Consider the following 17,186-nt stretch of genomic DNA (forward strand, 5'->3'; position numbering starts at 1 on the left):
GGAGGAGATTCACTGTGATGGATGTTTGTGTACATTGTGTTGGTGTGTGTCTTGGTTCTTTTCTTGTATGACTGCAGAAACCAAATTTCATTTGAACTTCATGTGAGGTTCAAATGACAAATAAACGGTATTGTATTGTATTGTATTGTATTGTATGTCCTAATAGGTCGCCGGTTGTGGGTAGCTTGCCGTAGCTTGACGTCGACTAGGTGGTAGGTTGTTGTAAACATTGTCGTAGACATTGTCGTAGGGGGGGGTCCAATCTCCGGTTTTTCATCAACCTGCTACGACTATGACAGTCGCCGGCAGTCGCCGAAAAAATCGCCTAATTGAGACGGGCCCATCATTTTCCTCCCATTCCCACACTGACCTTTCTGTCCTCGGTCTCCTCCATTGTCAGAGTGAGGCTAAACGCTAATTGGCGGAACAGCATCTCATATTTTGCTTGGGCAGCTTACAGCCCAGTGGTATGAATATTGATTTGTCTCACTTCAGGTAGGCCCGGCATTCCCTCTCTCTCCATCCCTCCCCCACCCAAGTCGCACCAGCTTCTCATTTTCACCCAACAAACACCTTACAATGGCTTGTTTCCTTTAATCATCGTTACTTATTTGCATACCTTTCATTCATTGTTATTTATCTCTCCACATCATATATCTCTCGTTTCCCTTATCCCTAACCAGTCTGAAGAAGGGTCTCGACCCAAAATGTCACCCATTCCTTCTCTCCAGAGATGCTGCCTGATTACTCCAGATTAATCCAGAGATTACTCCAGTTTTTTGTATCTATCTATGGTTTGTAGGTTAGTTGGCTTTGGTAAAATTGTATAATTGTAAATTGTCCCTAGCATGTGTAGGATAGTGTTAGTGTGCGGAGTGATCACTGGTTTTTGTGGTATTTGTGGAACTAGTGCCATTTGTGGAATTCCCTGCCAATTTGTGGAATTCCCTGCCACAGAGGGCAGTGGAGGCCAAATCACTGGATGGATTTAAGAGAGAGTTAGATAGAGCTCTAGGGGCTAGTGGAATCAAGAGATATGGGGAGAAGGCAGGCATGGGTTATTGATTGGGGACGATCAGCCATGATCGCAATGAATGGCGGTGCTGGCTCGAAGGGCCGAATGGCCTCCTCCTGCACCTATTTTCCATGTTTCTATGCTTGGCATGGACTCGGTGGGCCAAAGGTCCTGTTTTGGCTTTGTATCTCTAGGCTAAACTAAACTAAAACAAAACCTCTCCCTTAGGCATTGTGTCCAAGGCAAACTTGGTATGGAATGGTTTCTACAAGCTTCATTCTACAGCAAATCTTTACCCTCATAACTGTTTAAATGACCGGTATTGATATAGTGTAACTGATTATGAAAGTTGTAGCTGTGTGGCAAAACTCTTGCTTTCTTATGATTGTTTTCTGTTCTCTCCTACAGGTGGAAGTTCACCTTTTATCTTTATATATTCTCGTACGGTGTGCGGTTCCTGAAGAAGGTAGGTGATTCAGAACCTGAAAATAGTTTGGGATCATCTTTTTATTCTGTTCTTCAATGTTAATAATAAGGTATCGACACAAGGAACTGCAGATGCCGGTTTACCAAGGAAAGGCACAGAGTGCTGGAGTAACTCAACGGGTCTGGCAACATCTCTGGAGAACATGGATAGGTGACGTTGCAGGTCGGGAACCTTTTTCAGACTGATTGGAGGATGGTCCTGAAGTCAGAAGAAGGGATCCGACCCAATGCTGCCTAACCCGCTGAGTTACTCCAGCACTCTGTGAAACATCACCTATCCATGTTCTCCAGAGATGCTGCCTGACCCGCTGAGTTACTCCAGCACTCTGTGAAACATCATCTATCCATGTTCTCCAGAGATGCTGCCTGACCCGCTGAGTTACTCCAGCACTCTGTGAAACATCACCTATCCATGTTCTCCAGAGATGCTGCCTGACCTGCTGAGTTACTCCAGCACGTTGTGTCTTCCCATAATAATGATGATGTATAAGGTTCAAGTTTATTTGGCACATGCACTCATTAAGATAGAGTGAAATGATTTACCATGCAGCCAGACAATCAAAAACAGCACAATACACAGTAGAATATAACACAAACATATAACACAAAGGCAATACCATTCAGTCAATCTTCCTCCTTTGTTCACCATGGTTGGGGCCATGAACTCTCCGAAGTCGCCGCTATGGACGGCGGGCCCGATGTACAGGCCCTCACATCGGGATGATGGAAACTCCGACGTCGGGACGGATCGGAGCACACACTTGGAGTTCCCGAATCGGCCACTTTCTTACCGGAGACAGCGGCTTCACGATGCCATAGTCCACAGGCTGGCGGTCGGAGCACTTCTTCTGCCGATCCCCGGCAAGGGATCGCCCCGCTCCGCAATGGTAAATCCACCGCGACTGCTGCTGAAGCTCTGTGTCGGCCTCCGAGAAAGGCCGCATCAATCCAGTTGTTAGGCCGCGAGGGGGGGGGTGGGGCGAAGGTGCGACAAAGAGAAAAGTCATATCTCCGTCGAAGTAAGTGACTGAAAAACAGTTCCCCCCCCACACAAAAACATACATTTAGACATACATTAGACATACTAAAAAACAAAAAAAGTCAAAAGGTCGAACACGCTGCCGACGAGGCTGCCGCTCGCGGTGCCACCCATGGTGTACATGGACCAGACTAAATGTTGTGTTACCATCATCTCCCTGCATAGGACAGCCAGCAAATATGTTGTTTTAAATTTCCCAATGACTATCGTTGAAATTCCAATGATCATTCGATATTTCATTAGCTACTGTTAGCTTTTGGTTTTCATGATGTGACTCAAACCAGTGAACATCATGATGTCCCCCAATCTCTTTGTCAGTTTGGGGGATTTCACTGATTGGATGTATTTGAGTCGTAGAGTCACACAGCAGGCCCTTCAGCCTACAGACATTGCTATGTGACACTGAGACACCGGGGAACTGAAGATGCTGGAACCTTGAGCAAAACACAAAGTGCTGGAGGAACTTAATGGGCCAGGCAGCATCCGTGGAGGGAATGGACAAGCAAAGTTTCGGGCCGGGACCCTTCTTCAGATTGATGGAGTAAAAGGGGCGGAAGCTGGGAAAGAGAAGTGAGGGTGGGACAAAACCTAGCGAGTGATAGGTGGAAGGTACACAAAAATGCTGGAGAAACTCAGCGGGTGCAGCGGCATCTATGGAGCGAAGGAAATAGGCAGCTTTTCAGGCCGAAACCCTTCTTCAGACTGATTGTGGATGGGGGGGGGGGGGGGGGGGGGGGGGGGGAGAAGAAAGGAAAAAGGAGGAGGAGGAGCCCAAAGGCTGAGGGATGGGAGGAGACAGCAAGGTCTAACAAAATTGGGAGAATTCAATGTGATAGGTGGATACAGGTCAGGGGGGTGATGGGTGAAGTAAGTGACTAAGGCTGGAGATGAAAAGGAGGCAAAATATGTCAGATAATGAGAAATGAGGGGTGAGAATGATTTGGATGAGAGCATATGGGGCAAGATTGGCAAGTTTGCTGATGATACAAAAGTTAGTGGTTTTGCAGATAGTGAAGATGGTTGTGAACGATTGCAGCAGGATCTGGATCGATTGGCCAGGTGGGCAGAGGAATGGTTGATGGAATTTAATACACAAAAAGTGTGAGGTGTTGCATTTTGGGACGTCTAACAAGGGCAGGACCTACACAGTAAATGGTAGGCCTCTGGGTAGTGTTGTAGAGCAGAGGGGTCTAGGAGTACAGGTGCCTGGTTCCTTGAATGTCGAGTCGCAAGTAAATAAATGTGGTCAAAAAGGCTTTTGGCACTTTGGCCTTCATTAGTCAGATTATTTAGTATAGAACTTGGGAGGTCATGTTGCAGTTGTATAAGACTTTGGTGAGACCGCATTTAGAATATTGTGTTCAGTTCTGGGCACCATGTTATGGGAAAGATATTGTCAAACTTGAAAGGGTTCAGAGAAGATTTACAAGGATGTTGCCAGGACTAGAGGGTGTGAGCTATAGGGAGAGGTTGAGTAGGCTGGGTCTCTATTCCTTGGAGCACAGGAGGATAAGGGGTGATCTTATAGCGGTGTATAAAATCATGAGAGGAATAGATCGGGTAGATGCACAGAGTCTCTTGCCTAGAGTCAGCGAATCGAGGACCAGAGGACATAGCTTCAAGGTGAAGGTGAAAAGATTTAACAGGAATCTGATGGGTAACATTTTCAGACAAAGGGTGTTGGGTGTATGGAACAAGCTGCCAGAGGAGGTATTTGAGGCTGGGACTATCCCAACATTTAAGAAACAGTTAGGCAAGTACATGGATAGGACAGGTTTGGAGAGATATGGACCAAGTGCAGGTAGGTGGGACTAGTGTAGCTGGGGCATGTTGGCCAGTGTGGGCGAGTTGGGACGAAGGGCCTATTTCCACGCTGTATCACTATGACTCTAAGAGGAGGAGTGAAAGGAAAAGCTGGAGGGAGGGATGTGGGTAAAAGGGGATGGCGGAGGAGAAAGAGGGGGGACAAAAGGGAACTGTGGGACTCAGGGATGGGATATGAGTGTCAGGGGTTATGGAGAGAAGGCAGGAGAATGGGGTTCGGAGCGAGAGATAGATCAGCCATGATTGAATAGCGGAGTAGAGATGACAGGCCGAATGGCCTAATTCTGCTCCTATTACTTATGCCCGTATGTCTTATGACCATATGAGTGTACGGTGGAGGGGAAAAGAGCAGGGTGATCAGGGTGGAGGGAAATGGTGGGGTTGGGGGGAAGAGGTTTGATGCTTCTGAGGAGTTTATTTCACATTTATGGTTCAGTTTGTAAGCACTAAAACAAAAATTGTCAAGCTGATTTTGTAATTCCACATTTCCAGTGGGTAATTATGATTCTAGAAGGATCTATTGGAAAACCATCACAACTTCCTCCAAGAACCACCCGATATCAGCTTCTGTGTCTGAAGCATATAATCACAAAATCAATCCATGTTTGTTCAAGCTGAGCACCCTGATAATCACTGTCGACAAAAATGCTGGAGAAACTCAGCGGGTGAGGCAGCATCTATGGAGCGAAGGAAAGAGGCGACGTTTCGGGTCGACACCCTTCCTGTGGTTCTTTTAAATAAAGCAACCAGCAAATGCTAGCGTGGCGTTTACAGAGGAGACTTGTGCCTCTGTCATTGCGCCTCTGTTCACTGGATGTGGCAACACAAGTAGACAGAGTGATCACGCAGGCATATAGAGACCTAGAGCAGGGAAACAGGCCCTTCAGCCCAACTTGCCCACGCAGACCAACACATCCCACCGGCCTGTGTTTGGATCATATCCCTTTCCCATCCATGTACCAGTCTAAATTCCTTTTCAATGTTGTGATAGTACCTGTCTCATCTACCTTCTCTGGCAGCACATTCCAAACACCCACCACCCTTTGTGTAAAAAAAGTTGCCCCTTAGGTTCCTAATAAATCTTTCCCCCCCTCACCTGAAACCTATGTCCTCTGGTTGTTACTTCCCCAACTCTGGGTAGACGACTGTGCATTGACCCTATCTAATCCCGTCATGATCTTATACACCTCTATAAGGTCACCCCGCATCCTCCTGTGCCCCAAGGAATAAAGTCCTAGCCTCCTAAACCTCTCCCTACAGCTCAGACTCTTGAGTCCTGGCAACATCCACGTATAGGTATGCTCATCTTGATATAGAATGCTTGCCTTCATCGGTCAGGGGCATTGAGTATAAGAGTCAGGAAGGCAATGTGCATCTTTCTAGGACTATGGTTAGTCCACATTTGGAGTATTGCGTGCAGTTCTGGTCCCAAGAGGAATGTGAGGGCTTTGGAGAGGGTGCCGGGGATGTTTACCGGAATGATACCTGGATTAGATGGTATTAGCTACTGAGACAGGTTGGACAGACTGGAATTGTTTTCTCAGGAACACCGGTGGTTGATGGGAGACCTGATAGCAGTATATCAAATTTTGAGCGGCATAGATGGGGTAGACAGTCAGAACCTTTTTCCCCAGGGTGGAAATGTCACAGACTTGAGGGCATAGCTTTAAGGTGAGAGGGACAAAGTTTAAAGGAGATGTGCTGGGCAAGTTTTGTGCACAGTGGGTGGTGGGTGCCTGGAACGCGCTGCCAGGGTTGGTGGTAGAGGCAGATACGATAGTGGGCATTTAAGGGGCTTTTAGATAGGCGCATGGATATGCTGATTAGTTGGTCGGCAGGGATATTGTGGGCCGAAGGGCCTGTTCCTATGCTGCACTGTTCTATGTTCAGTGCTTGTTTATAGACAAAAAGATGTTGGTACGCACATCAATTAAATATTAATGGTTCAGTGATGCTTTATTTACAATCGAGCTACATTTAAGCTATTACATTAAGCTAAATTAAGCTACATTTATCAACAATTTTTCTCCATCAATGTTTTCTCCACCCAACATTTTAACCTGTAAGACAGTGTCCTTGAATTCTAAGTCAAAACAAATATATGTTCTCACGTTATCCATTAACTGAACATGGTTAATAAACATTGTCTTGGTGAGACCACACCTGGAGTATTGCGTACAGTTTTGGTCTCCAAATCTGAGGAAGGACATTATAGCCATAGAGAAGGTTCACCAGACTGATTCCTGGGATGTCAGGACTTTCATATGAAGAAAGACTGGATAGACTTGGCTTATACTCGCTAGAATTTAGGAGATTGAGGGGGGATCTTATAGAAACGTACAAAATTCTTATGGGGTTGGACAGGCTAGATGCAGGAAGATTGTTCCCGATGTTGGGGAAGTCCAGGACAAGGGGTCACAGCTTAAGGATAAGGGGGAAATCCTTTAGGACCGAGATGAGAAGAAACTTTTTCACACAGAGAGTGGTGAATCTCTGGAACTCTCTGCCACAGAGGGTAGTTGAGGCCAGTTCATTGGCTATATTTAAGAGGGAGTTAGATGTGGCCCTTGTGGCTAAAGGGATCAGGGGGTATGGAGAGAAGGCAGGTACGGGATACTGAGTTGGATGATCAGCCATGATCATATTGAATGGCGGTGCAGGCTCGAAGGGCCGAATGGCCTACTCCTGCACCTATTTTCTATGTATCTATAACATACGTGTTACATTAGAGGTGCCCCGTAAGCCGTGCCAGTGCGATACGTCAACAAAGGGCAGTGGGATTAGTTCTACATTTGCCTTTTCTGATAAAGTATGTTCCTTGAAAGGCAATCTACTGATATAGAAACATAGAAACAGAAAGTAGATGAATTTGTAGGCCAATCAGCCCTTCGAGGCAGCACCGCCATTCAATTTGATCATGCCTGATCATCCAGAATCAGTACCCTATTCCTGCTTTCTCCCCATATCCCTTGATTCCTTTAGCCCCTAAATCTAATTCTCTCTTGAAAACATCAAGTGAATTGGCCTCCACTGCCTTCTGTAGCAGAGAATTCCACAGACTCACAACTCTCTGGGTGAAAACATTTTTCCTCTTCTGAATCCTAAATGGCTACACCTTATTCTTAAAACTGTGACCCCTAGTTCTGGACTCCGCCAACATCGGGAACATTTTTCCTGCATCTAGCCTGTCCAATCCCTTAAGAATTTTATGTTTCTGTAAGATCCCCTCACATCCTTCTACATTCCAGTAAATATAAGCCCAGTCGATATATAAATATGCAAAGTGCATTTTCGGGAAGAACCAGGAACCGCTGATAATATTTTCAACAATTAATAATTACAATTGAAACACAAAGTACTTGTGCAGTAACACCAGGATAAGCACTCAACCAAGAAACCAAGGCCAAAGCCAAAGCACTATCTAAACTGATTCTACTATTTGAGCTAAGGACAATAACTGACTCCATATGCAACAATCAGCTACCCACATGTTAACAAGCTCATTAAAAAAAAACTGGTCGTGTAGATGCAAGTATATCATTGGGGTTATCAAGTGGGCACTTCCCTTCACTGATGTTTCATTGAGTTAGGCCCCACGACACCTCAGGAAGGCTCAACAGTTCGTGCTGGTGTCCCAGAACCACCCCCGTCAATACCTGCTCTCACCACTTATGCAACCAGTATCTACTAAAGAAAGGAAACTGGTCGTGTAGGAGGATGAGGGATGATCCCACAGAGGCACACAAAAATCATGAGAGGTATAGATTGGGTGAACGCACAGAGTCTCTTGCCCAGACTCAAGAATCAAGAATCAGAGGACACAGGTTTAAGATGAGGGGAGAAAGATTTAATAGGAACCTGAGGGGTGACGCTTTTACACAAAGGGTGATGGGTGTATGGAACGAGCTGCCGGAGGAGATAGTTGAGGCAGGTACTATCACAACGTTTAAGACGCTGAAGAGGGGTCTTGAACCTAAACGTCACCCATTCCTACTCTCCAGAAATGCTGCCTGTCCCGCAGAGTTATTCCAGCATTTTGTGTCTATATCAGAAACATTTAGACAGGTACATGGTTAGGACAGGTTTAGAGGGATACGGGCCAAACGCAGGGAAATGGGACATATTAGTCGGCATGGGCAAGTTGGACCGAAGGTCCCTTTTCCACGCTGTATCATAGAAACATAGAAAATAGGTGCAGGAGTAGGCCATTTGGCCCTTCGAGCCTGCACCGCCATTCAATATGATCATGGCTGATCATCCAACTCAGTATCCTGTACCTGCCTTCTCTCGATACCCCCTGATCCCTTTAGCTACAAGGGCCACATCTAACTCCCTCTTAAATATAGCCAATGAACTGGCCTCAACTACCTTCTGTGGCAGAGAATTCCACAGATTCACCATGAAAAATGTTTTTCTCATCTCGGTCCTAAAAGACTTCCCCCTTATCCTTAAACTGTGACCCCTTATTCTGGACTTCCCCAACATCGGGAACAATCTTCCTGCATCTAGCCTGTCCAACTCCTTAAGAATTTTGTAAGTTTCTATAAGATCCCCCCTCAATCTTCTAAATTCTAGCGAGTACAAGCCGAGTCTATCCAGTCTTTCTTCATATGAAAGTCCTGCCATCCCAGGAATCAGTCTGGTGAACCTTCTCTGTACTCCCTATGACTAAACACGTTACCGAGGTTTTGATGCCTTTTCGCAACAACTCTGAATTAAACTTACATAAAACCTCATGCCATTCAGCTGCAAAATATTGAGCATAATAACTGGCAGTTTCCTCCAGCAAATAGTGTGTCTGAATTAATTATGAAAACAAATAATCCCAGGTAGTGCGGCTGGTGATGAAATGAGAACCTCAGAAGCAAAACTGTGCAGACGGTAGAGAAGCTTGATGGCCCATTCTCACGGTGCGACCTGACCCAAGACTTAACAAGAGTTTAACATCTGGGAACCTCCTGCGATAACAGTACGGCATTCGTGGACCACCGAGGACCTCCGTGGCGCTATCGTGTAACTTTGCAAGGTCGGGAGAAAATTCAAACATTTTTGAATTTCTACAAGAGTGACTTGAGCACTTTTTGGTGAGCGTTGCAACATTGTATGAAGCAGATGCCAGTGCGATACCCGTGCGATATCCGTAATGACTCTTGCGGGTACCGTGGGAACTCCTGCGAACGGTAAACCCGGAAGCTTGACAGAGGGGACATAAGGTGTGTAATAGGTATTAAAGGGGGCTTGGGGTGTGGAGGAAGGGAAGGGTGGGGGTGGGGTGCTCGGGGTGATTACAATGCTCTCTGGGGTGCGGGAAGAAGGGTCTCGAAAAGCAACTCGCCGATTTGCTCTTAAGACAATTTGCTTGGATTTGAATCTCCCCGCAGTACAAGGAAGTAGAGGCAAGGTTGCGCCGTGTGTTGGAAGGAACTGCAGATGCTGCTTTAACCCGAAGATAGACACAAAAAAACGGGAGCACTTCATCGGGTCAAGCAGCATCTCTGGAGAAAATGTATAGGTGACGTTTCGGCTCGAGAGTTTCGGGTCTGAAGAAGGGTCTCCCAACCCGAAACGTCACCTATTCATTCTCTCCAGAATTCTCTGGCGGGTTAAAGCAGCATCTGCAGTTCCTTCCAACACACGGCGCAACCTTGCCTCTACTTCCTTGTACTGCGGGGAGATTCAAATCCAAGCAAATTGTCTTAAGAGCAAATCGGCGAGTTGCTTTTTGAGACCCTTCTTCCCGCACCCCAGAGAGCATTGTAATCCCCCAGAGCACACCCCCCCCCCCCCCCCCCCCCTTCCCTTCCTCCACATCCCAAGCCCCCTTTAATACCTATTACTCACCTTATGTCCCCTCTGTCAAGCTTCCGGGTTTACCGTTCGCAGGAGTTCCCACGGTACCCGCAAGAGTCATTACGGATATCGCACGGGTATCGCACTGGCATCTGCTTCATACAATGTTGCAACGCTCACCAAAAAGTGCTCAAGTCACTCTTGGAGAAATTCAAAAATGTTTGAATTTTCTCCCGACCTTACAAAGTTACACGATAGCGCCACGGAGGTCCTCGGTGGTCCACGAATGCCGTACTGTTATCGCAGGAGGTTCCCAGATGTTAAACTCTTGTTAGGTCTTGGGTCAGGTCGCACCGTGAGAAAGCCCTTTAAAAGCGCGCGCCATCAGACTCAGACAGCCTCTTCCCTCTGTTGTCAGGCTTGTGAACGGACCTTCCATAAGCTGGGGTTTAGTCCCTGGTGATATCCCGCCACGTAATGGACATCCATCTTCCCATGAAACAAAGACTAGAAGTTGCTCATGTGTCGCATTCCATTCAATTACCCATTACTGTCATAAAGTCATACAGCACTGAAACAGGCTCCTAGGCCCAACTCGACCATGCCGACCAATGTGCCCCATCTAGGCTAGTCTCATTTGCCTGCCTTTGGCCCATACCCCTCTAAACCTTTCCTATCCATGTATCGGTACAAATGTTGTTCTCATCCCTGAGTCAACCAGCTTCTCTGGCAGCTCGTTCCACGCACGGATTTATAGGTTAATTGGCCCTCTGTACATTGTCCCGAGTGTTAGGATAGAACTAGTGTACGGGGGGGGGGGTGATCGTCGGTCGGTGTGGTCTCGCTGTATCTCTAAAATAAACTCTAAAGAATTAATGACATTAGTTGATGGTGAGAGGTCCAGGGTTGCAGATATTAAAATAGTCAGCCAGTAAATAAGATGGGATTGTCAGGATGTGATGTTTGCCGTTGTATCTGCCATCGTTCTGCGTCATGCAGGGACTTGATTGGTACGTACTGGTTAGTACGGGATTCAGGGGTTATGGGGAGAAGGCAGGAGAATTGGGGTAGGAGGCAGAGATAGATCCGCCACGATTGAATGGTGGAGTAGACTTGATGGGCCGAATGGCCTAATTCTGCTCCTATCAGTTATGACCTTAATTAACATCCCGCCTGTGTGTGGGTTCATTTTATGATTTAACATCATTTGATCTTTCCATCTAAAAGATATTGAACAGTTTCTGTTCTCCTCTTAGACAGGCCATTAGTTTGTTCACTGATATCTGTAGGATTTTTTGGAAAGATCCGCCACGATTGAATGGTGGAGTAGACTTGATGGGCCGAATGGCCTAATTCTGCTCCTATCAGTAGGTATGTTGCAAAGCCTACCTGAAGCGTCGTTGAAAATCTGTCGCTGCGGGTGTGCGCGATTTTGGCGCCGTTTAGAGGGGGCGGGTTTAAAACGCGATTTTCTCTAGGCTGTTCAAATCGAAGATGTTCAGCCTAGTTAATTATTAACGAAAAATCGCTGGAAGACCCCGTCGCAAAAGCTATTATTAGTTTTAAAGGCCTCGTATAATAGTTATAGTAGTTTAAAAATCAATCTCTAAACCCGCGACCGCCAGCAACCGCAGGGTCTCATAAAGCAAACAGCTGAAGGTAGGCTGTATATTTTTACATTAAAAAGGGCTTCTAAAGATCCCTTTATACAAAGTTTAATATTGCGAGAGCTCATTTTGGGCCCATTATATCCCGCAGTATTTTTCTGGGCATTTGGGGCACAAATCTACCGCAATGTGAACGTTCTAAACCAGCGCGTTCCACAGGGACCCACTGGAAAGCTGATTTAAATGGGCATTTATTTACAGCAATTGAACACTAAATTCCTTCCATTTGGCCTATAAATTAATGTAAATGAGATTTAAAAATCATGTTTTATTGTGAATTATTTGTGAATATTATTTGGACATTTAGGCTATTTAAAAATGTTAATCATTTATTAAGAAATGGATAGATGTTTAGATCTAGTAATTGAAGTCTGAAATTAGCTACAATTAGGTAACTAACTAATTATATGCTTTAATTTCAGGTCATCCAAGTAAGATTATTTTATATTTGTTTCAGAATGCTTCAATCTATGATAACTGAAAATTTCATTCATTTCTCTTAATTTTTAAGAAAGTTATGGGCTTTTGACTGTTCATGATCACAGCTTTTTTGTTATGTCCATAGAAAATCAATAGGGAACAAGATGCTCATTTCCGAGTATGAAAATGGCCATAACTTTTTAAATACTTGAGATATGAAAGTGAATTAGGTGTCAAATTAAACTTATTTTTATGCTTTATCTGATGGGATAAATTACAGACTTGATTTTTAAAATCTCAAAATTTTGTAACATTGCTACTATCAGTTATGACCTTAATAGGTAAATGATAAATGATATTACTCGTCACATACAAATGCAGGAAAAACAGGCAGAGATAGATCAGAGATAGAGATAAATGCAGGAAAAACAGTTACAATGTGCTGAAGAGAAATCGGTGTCAGACGCGAACCAGCCATTTCTGTTTAACCTCGTAGTTAAAAAATGGCTTAATTGTGTAGCAGGGTATTGTCTTTGGGCTAGGAGGTTTAGGTACGCTGAAAAGCTTTGTTTTGCATGCTACCCATTCAGATCAGACAATGCTACACATGAATACGATCAAGTGACACTCGAGTACAATAGGCAGAGTAAAGGGGAAGACACAGAGTGCAGAATAGAGTTCTCAGCATTGCAATGCATCAGTTCCAGAGACAAAGTCCAATGTCCACCATGCAGTAGAGGTGAATCAGAGAGTACCCTAGCTTATGGAAGGACCGTTCAGAAGCCTGATAAAAGAGGGGAAGAAGCTGTTCCTTCGCCTGGTGGAGGGCACTTTCAAGCTTCTGTACCTTCTGCCGGATGGGAGGGGAGTGGGGAGAAGAAGGAATGACTGAGGTGGGACAAGTCGTTGGAGTCTGAAGATGGGTCTCGCCCCCGAAACGTCAACCATTCCTTCTTTCCAGAGATGCTGCCTGTCCCGCTGAGTTACTCCAGCATTTTGTGTCTACCAAGTCTTTGAGATGTCGGTTGCTTCTCTGGCACAAACCTTTAGCACCATTAATGTCCCTGCACCTCTTTCAGAGAACATTGCAACAGAAAAATGGAAGCAGGAGTAGACCATTTGGCCCTTTGAGTCCGTTCTATCCTCCAATATGACAATGGTTGCCCCTTTGCTTCACACCACGTTCCTGCTCTCCCCTCATTCATCCTAACGCCTATTGTGTCCCAGGCATCTTTGCTTTCGCCAAAAGACTATTACATCTGAGATAATGGTAGACCTGTTGTCCAAGATTTACTGTTATTGCTTGCTGCAGTTCTGAGATTTTCATTTGCATTTCTATTGCACTTTTGTTCTCTTGCGGTTCATCAAACGTGTCCTGTCGGCGTTGCTAAAAGCTTTTTAAATCTGGTGCTTTGATGCCAGAACGATAATTTGGATGACTGGCTCAAAATGCTAATAAGATAAAAGATATTAGCTGTTTCAAATGCCTTTTAAAAGAAATCCTCTGTCATGATTTTGTCAGGGTAAAACGACAAGTCCCTCATCCGAGTCCCACCAGGCAGATGCTTTCAGTTCCTTTTAAAAGAATTCTTAAAGACAGAATATTTTTAAGTTCCTTGCACATTAAGAAGTTTTAATAACTTCCTAGCTTGTTGGTCCAATACACTTTCCTTAACAGATGTAGAAAATGACAACGTGTGGTGGGCCTCGGTGTAGAAAAATCCCTTTGGTTTTTAAGGGATTCAGATGGCAGATTAGCTACAGTATGGCGTCTAACAACATCCTATATTTCTTTGGAGTCGGCACGTTGGCGCAGTGGTAGAGTCGCTTCCACACAGTGCCAGAGACCTGACTATGGGTGCTGTCTGTACGGAGTTTGTATGTTCTCCCTGTGACCGTGTGGGTTTTCCCTGGGAGCTCTGGTTCCCTCCCACATTCCAAAGACGTACAGGTTTGTTGGTTAATTGGCTTTGGTAAAAAATTGAAAATTGTCCCTTGTGTGTGTAGGATAGCGTTAGTGTGCGGGGATCATTGGTCGGCTCGGACTCGGTGGGCCGAATGGCCTGTTTCCTCGCTGTATCTATAAACTAAACTAAAGATTTATCAAGGTGCTCTCGTGTCTTTAAGCATTCAATGGATTCCCTCTGTCATGACAACCTCTCTGCCTGTGTCAAGCTGTCTTGTATGATGATTTCTTGCCAGTAATTGTTATAGATTAACCGTGTGAAGAGTTGCATGCAAGTGTTACAACACTTGCCCTCCAGCACACATGTACAGTCTAGCTTCAGTTAGATGATGAATGGATTGCATCTAACCCTGCAGCACTGCATCTAGTTTGACACTCGACATCTGGAGCAGTGTGGTGCAGTGGTAGAGTTGCTGCCCTACTGCATTTGCAGTACCAGAGACCCGGGCTCGATCCCAACTACGGGAGCTGCCCGTACGGAGTTTGTACGTTCTCCCCGTGACCGCGTAGGTTTTTTCCAAGATCTTCGGTTTCCTCCCACACTCCAAAGACGTACAGAATTGTAGGTTAATTGGCTTGGTATAAGTGTAAATTGTCCCTAGTGGGTGTAGGATAGTGTTAGTGTGCGGGGATCAGTGGTCGGTGCGGACTCAGTGGGCTGAAGGGCCTGTTTCGGCGCTGTATCTCTAAATTAAACTCCGCTGCTGAAAGTTCCATCTGTCAGATGAAGCATGAAGTCAGCACCTTGTGTCATTTCCCGACTGGCCGCTGCCAATCCATCGGCACTGTCTTTGACTAAAAACACGCGAGTTTAGTTCAGAGACTGGAGAAATCTCACGCGGTCACATGTATAAACTCCGTACAGACAGCACCTGTAGTCAGGATGGTACCCGGGTCTCTGGCACTGTGGGGCAGCAACTCTACTGCTGCGCCACCTTGCCACTGTGCCACCCTCTGTTGGGTTCTTTGGAAGCACATTAGCTGCATGTGGAAGGTTTTTATCTCTGGAGTTTGGCGGATTGACCTCAACGGAGAAGAAACGGCCAGACATTAAGAAGAATGCTTTATAAAAGGAGAAACATTTGTGGTTTTAACCTCTGTGAAATGATTCTTTCATTCTCACGCCTCTTATTTTATTTACCAAAATAACTGTGCAGTGAAGAAGAGCTATTTGGCACTTCTGTCAACACAATAAGAGAAGTTATTTTCTAAGTGCGGAACAATTTGTTGCCTAGTAATAGTATGTCAAGCTGTCACAGATTCTTTAGCAAAAGAAACAAAGAACCCATTACAATAGAAATCTGTGTTTATTTATCCTGGAAGCTGTAATTTATAAAAGAAGGAGATGTTTTCTTTTTCCGTTTTATTTTTAAGTTTCTGTTAAATGTTGGTTCTGTCAGTGTTATAGATTGGAGTCATACAGCACGGAATCAGGCCCTTCGGCCCGGCTTGTCCTTGCTGACCCAGATGCTCCATCTACTACAACAGTTCACAATGGATTGTTCCCTGTTTTCGGTAATACTGATAGAACTCTCCAAAACTGGCATTTTTGCCAAAGATAACTCAGCAATGTGTTTAATTGTCATGTATATCATCAACCGAACAATGACGGAACAGGACTCGAGGTCGCCTGAGCTGCAGGGAGAAGCTGAGCAGGCTATGACTTTATTCCTTGGAACGCAGGTGGATGAGGGATAGAGAGAAGTGTACAAAAACTGGAGAAGAATAGATAGGTTGAATGCACAGTCTTTTATCCAGGGTAGGGGAATCGAGAACCAGAGGACGTGGGTTTAAGATAAGGGGAAAGATTTAATAGGAACCTGAGGGGTAACTTTTTCACAGAGTGTGGTGGGTGTATGGAACGAGCTGCCGGAGGAGGAAGTTGTGGCAGGGACTATTTCAATGTTTTAAAAACATTTGGACAGGTACACGGGTAGGACAGGTTTAGAAGGATATGGGCCAATGTAGGCAGGCGGGACTAGTATAGATGGGGCATGTGTTTTGGCATGGACAGGAGGGGCCAAAGGGCCTGTTTCCATGCTGCTATGACTTCAAAACATCCTCTTGCTATAGTTTCCCAGAGTTAAGTTTCTCTGACTGTGACCATAGAAGATGCTATCGCAAACAAGATGTTCTCAAGAATTCCTACTATTATAAGCGGTTTAAATACCATAGATGTTTAAGAAGGAACTGCAGATGCTGGAAAATCGATTGTAGACAAAAATGCTGGAGAAACTCAGCGGGTGAGGCAGCATCTATGGAGCGAAGGAAATAGGCAACGTTTCAGGCCGAAACCCTAGAGCGTTTCGACCCGAGACGTTGCCTATTTCCTTCGCTCCATAGATGCTGCCTTACCCGCTGAGTTTCTCCAGCATTTAAATACTATAGATACCTTGGAATCCTCCGTCTCATCCTCTCTGTTTTCACGGCGTGACAGCGGAGGCGTTTGCCTGACCGTAGCAGCAGGAACAGTCCGTTGCTGGGGTGGTAGGGGTCCCCCATAATGTTGCTGGCTCTGGATCTGCACCTTCTGATGTATAGGTCCTGCAGGGGGGCGAGTGTGGTTCCCATAGTGCGTTCGGCCGAACTACTCTCTGCAGAGCCTTCTTGTCCTGGGCAGAGTTGTTGCCAAACCAGTTTGTGATGTTGCCGGACAAGATGCTTTCTACAGCCGCAGAGTAGAAGCACTGAAGGATCCTCAGAGAGTCTCTGAATTTCCTCAGCTGCCTGAGGTGGTAAAGGAGCTGCCTTGCCTTACTCACCAGTGCGGCAGTGTGTGTTGTCCATGTCAGATCCTCTGTGATGTGGGCTCCCAGGTATTTAAAGCAGCTCACCCTATCCACAGCAGTCCTATTTATCTCCAGTGGCATGTATGTCCTCGGATGTTGTGCCCTTCTAAAGTCCACGATCAGCTCCTTCGTTTTTGTGACATTCAAGAGGAGGCTGTTGTCCTGACACCAGATTGCCAGATCAGCCACC

At 45.5% G+C, this 17,186-nt stretch overlaps 1 protein-coding gene across 1 annotated transcript in view; it reads left to right on the forward strand.

The window, feature by feature from the left end:
* The window catches only part of cers6 (ceramide synthase 6), a gene marked incomplete at its 5' end in the record, with an annotated part of 112,499 nt that overhangs the window by 54,573 nt on the left and 40,740 nt on the right, over positions 1-17,186 (forward strand). The window contains one exon of the mRNA XM_033023654.1: positions 1,424-1,481. Within this exon, the coding sequence (XP_032879545.1) occupies positions 1,424-1,481 (58 nt within the window). The remainder of the gene's footprint in view (positions 1-1,423; positions 1,482-17,186) is intronic.

Source organism: Amblyraja radiata, chromosome 7 (genome assembly GCF_010909765.2).
Source record: "Amblyraja radiata isolate CabotCenter1 chromosome 7, sAmbRad1.1.pri, whole genome shotgun sequence".
NCBI classification, from domain to species: domain Eukaryota; kingdom Metazoa; phylum Chordata; class Chondrichthyes; order Rajiformes; family Rajidae; genus Amblyraja; species Amblyraja radiata.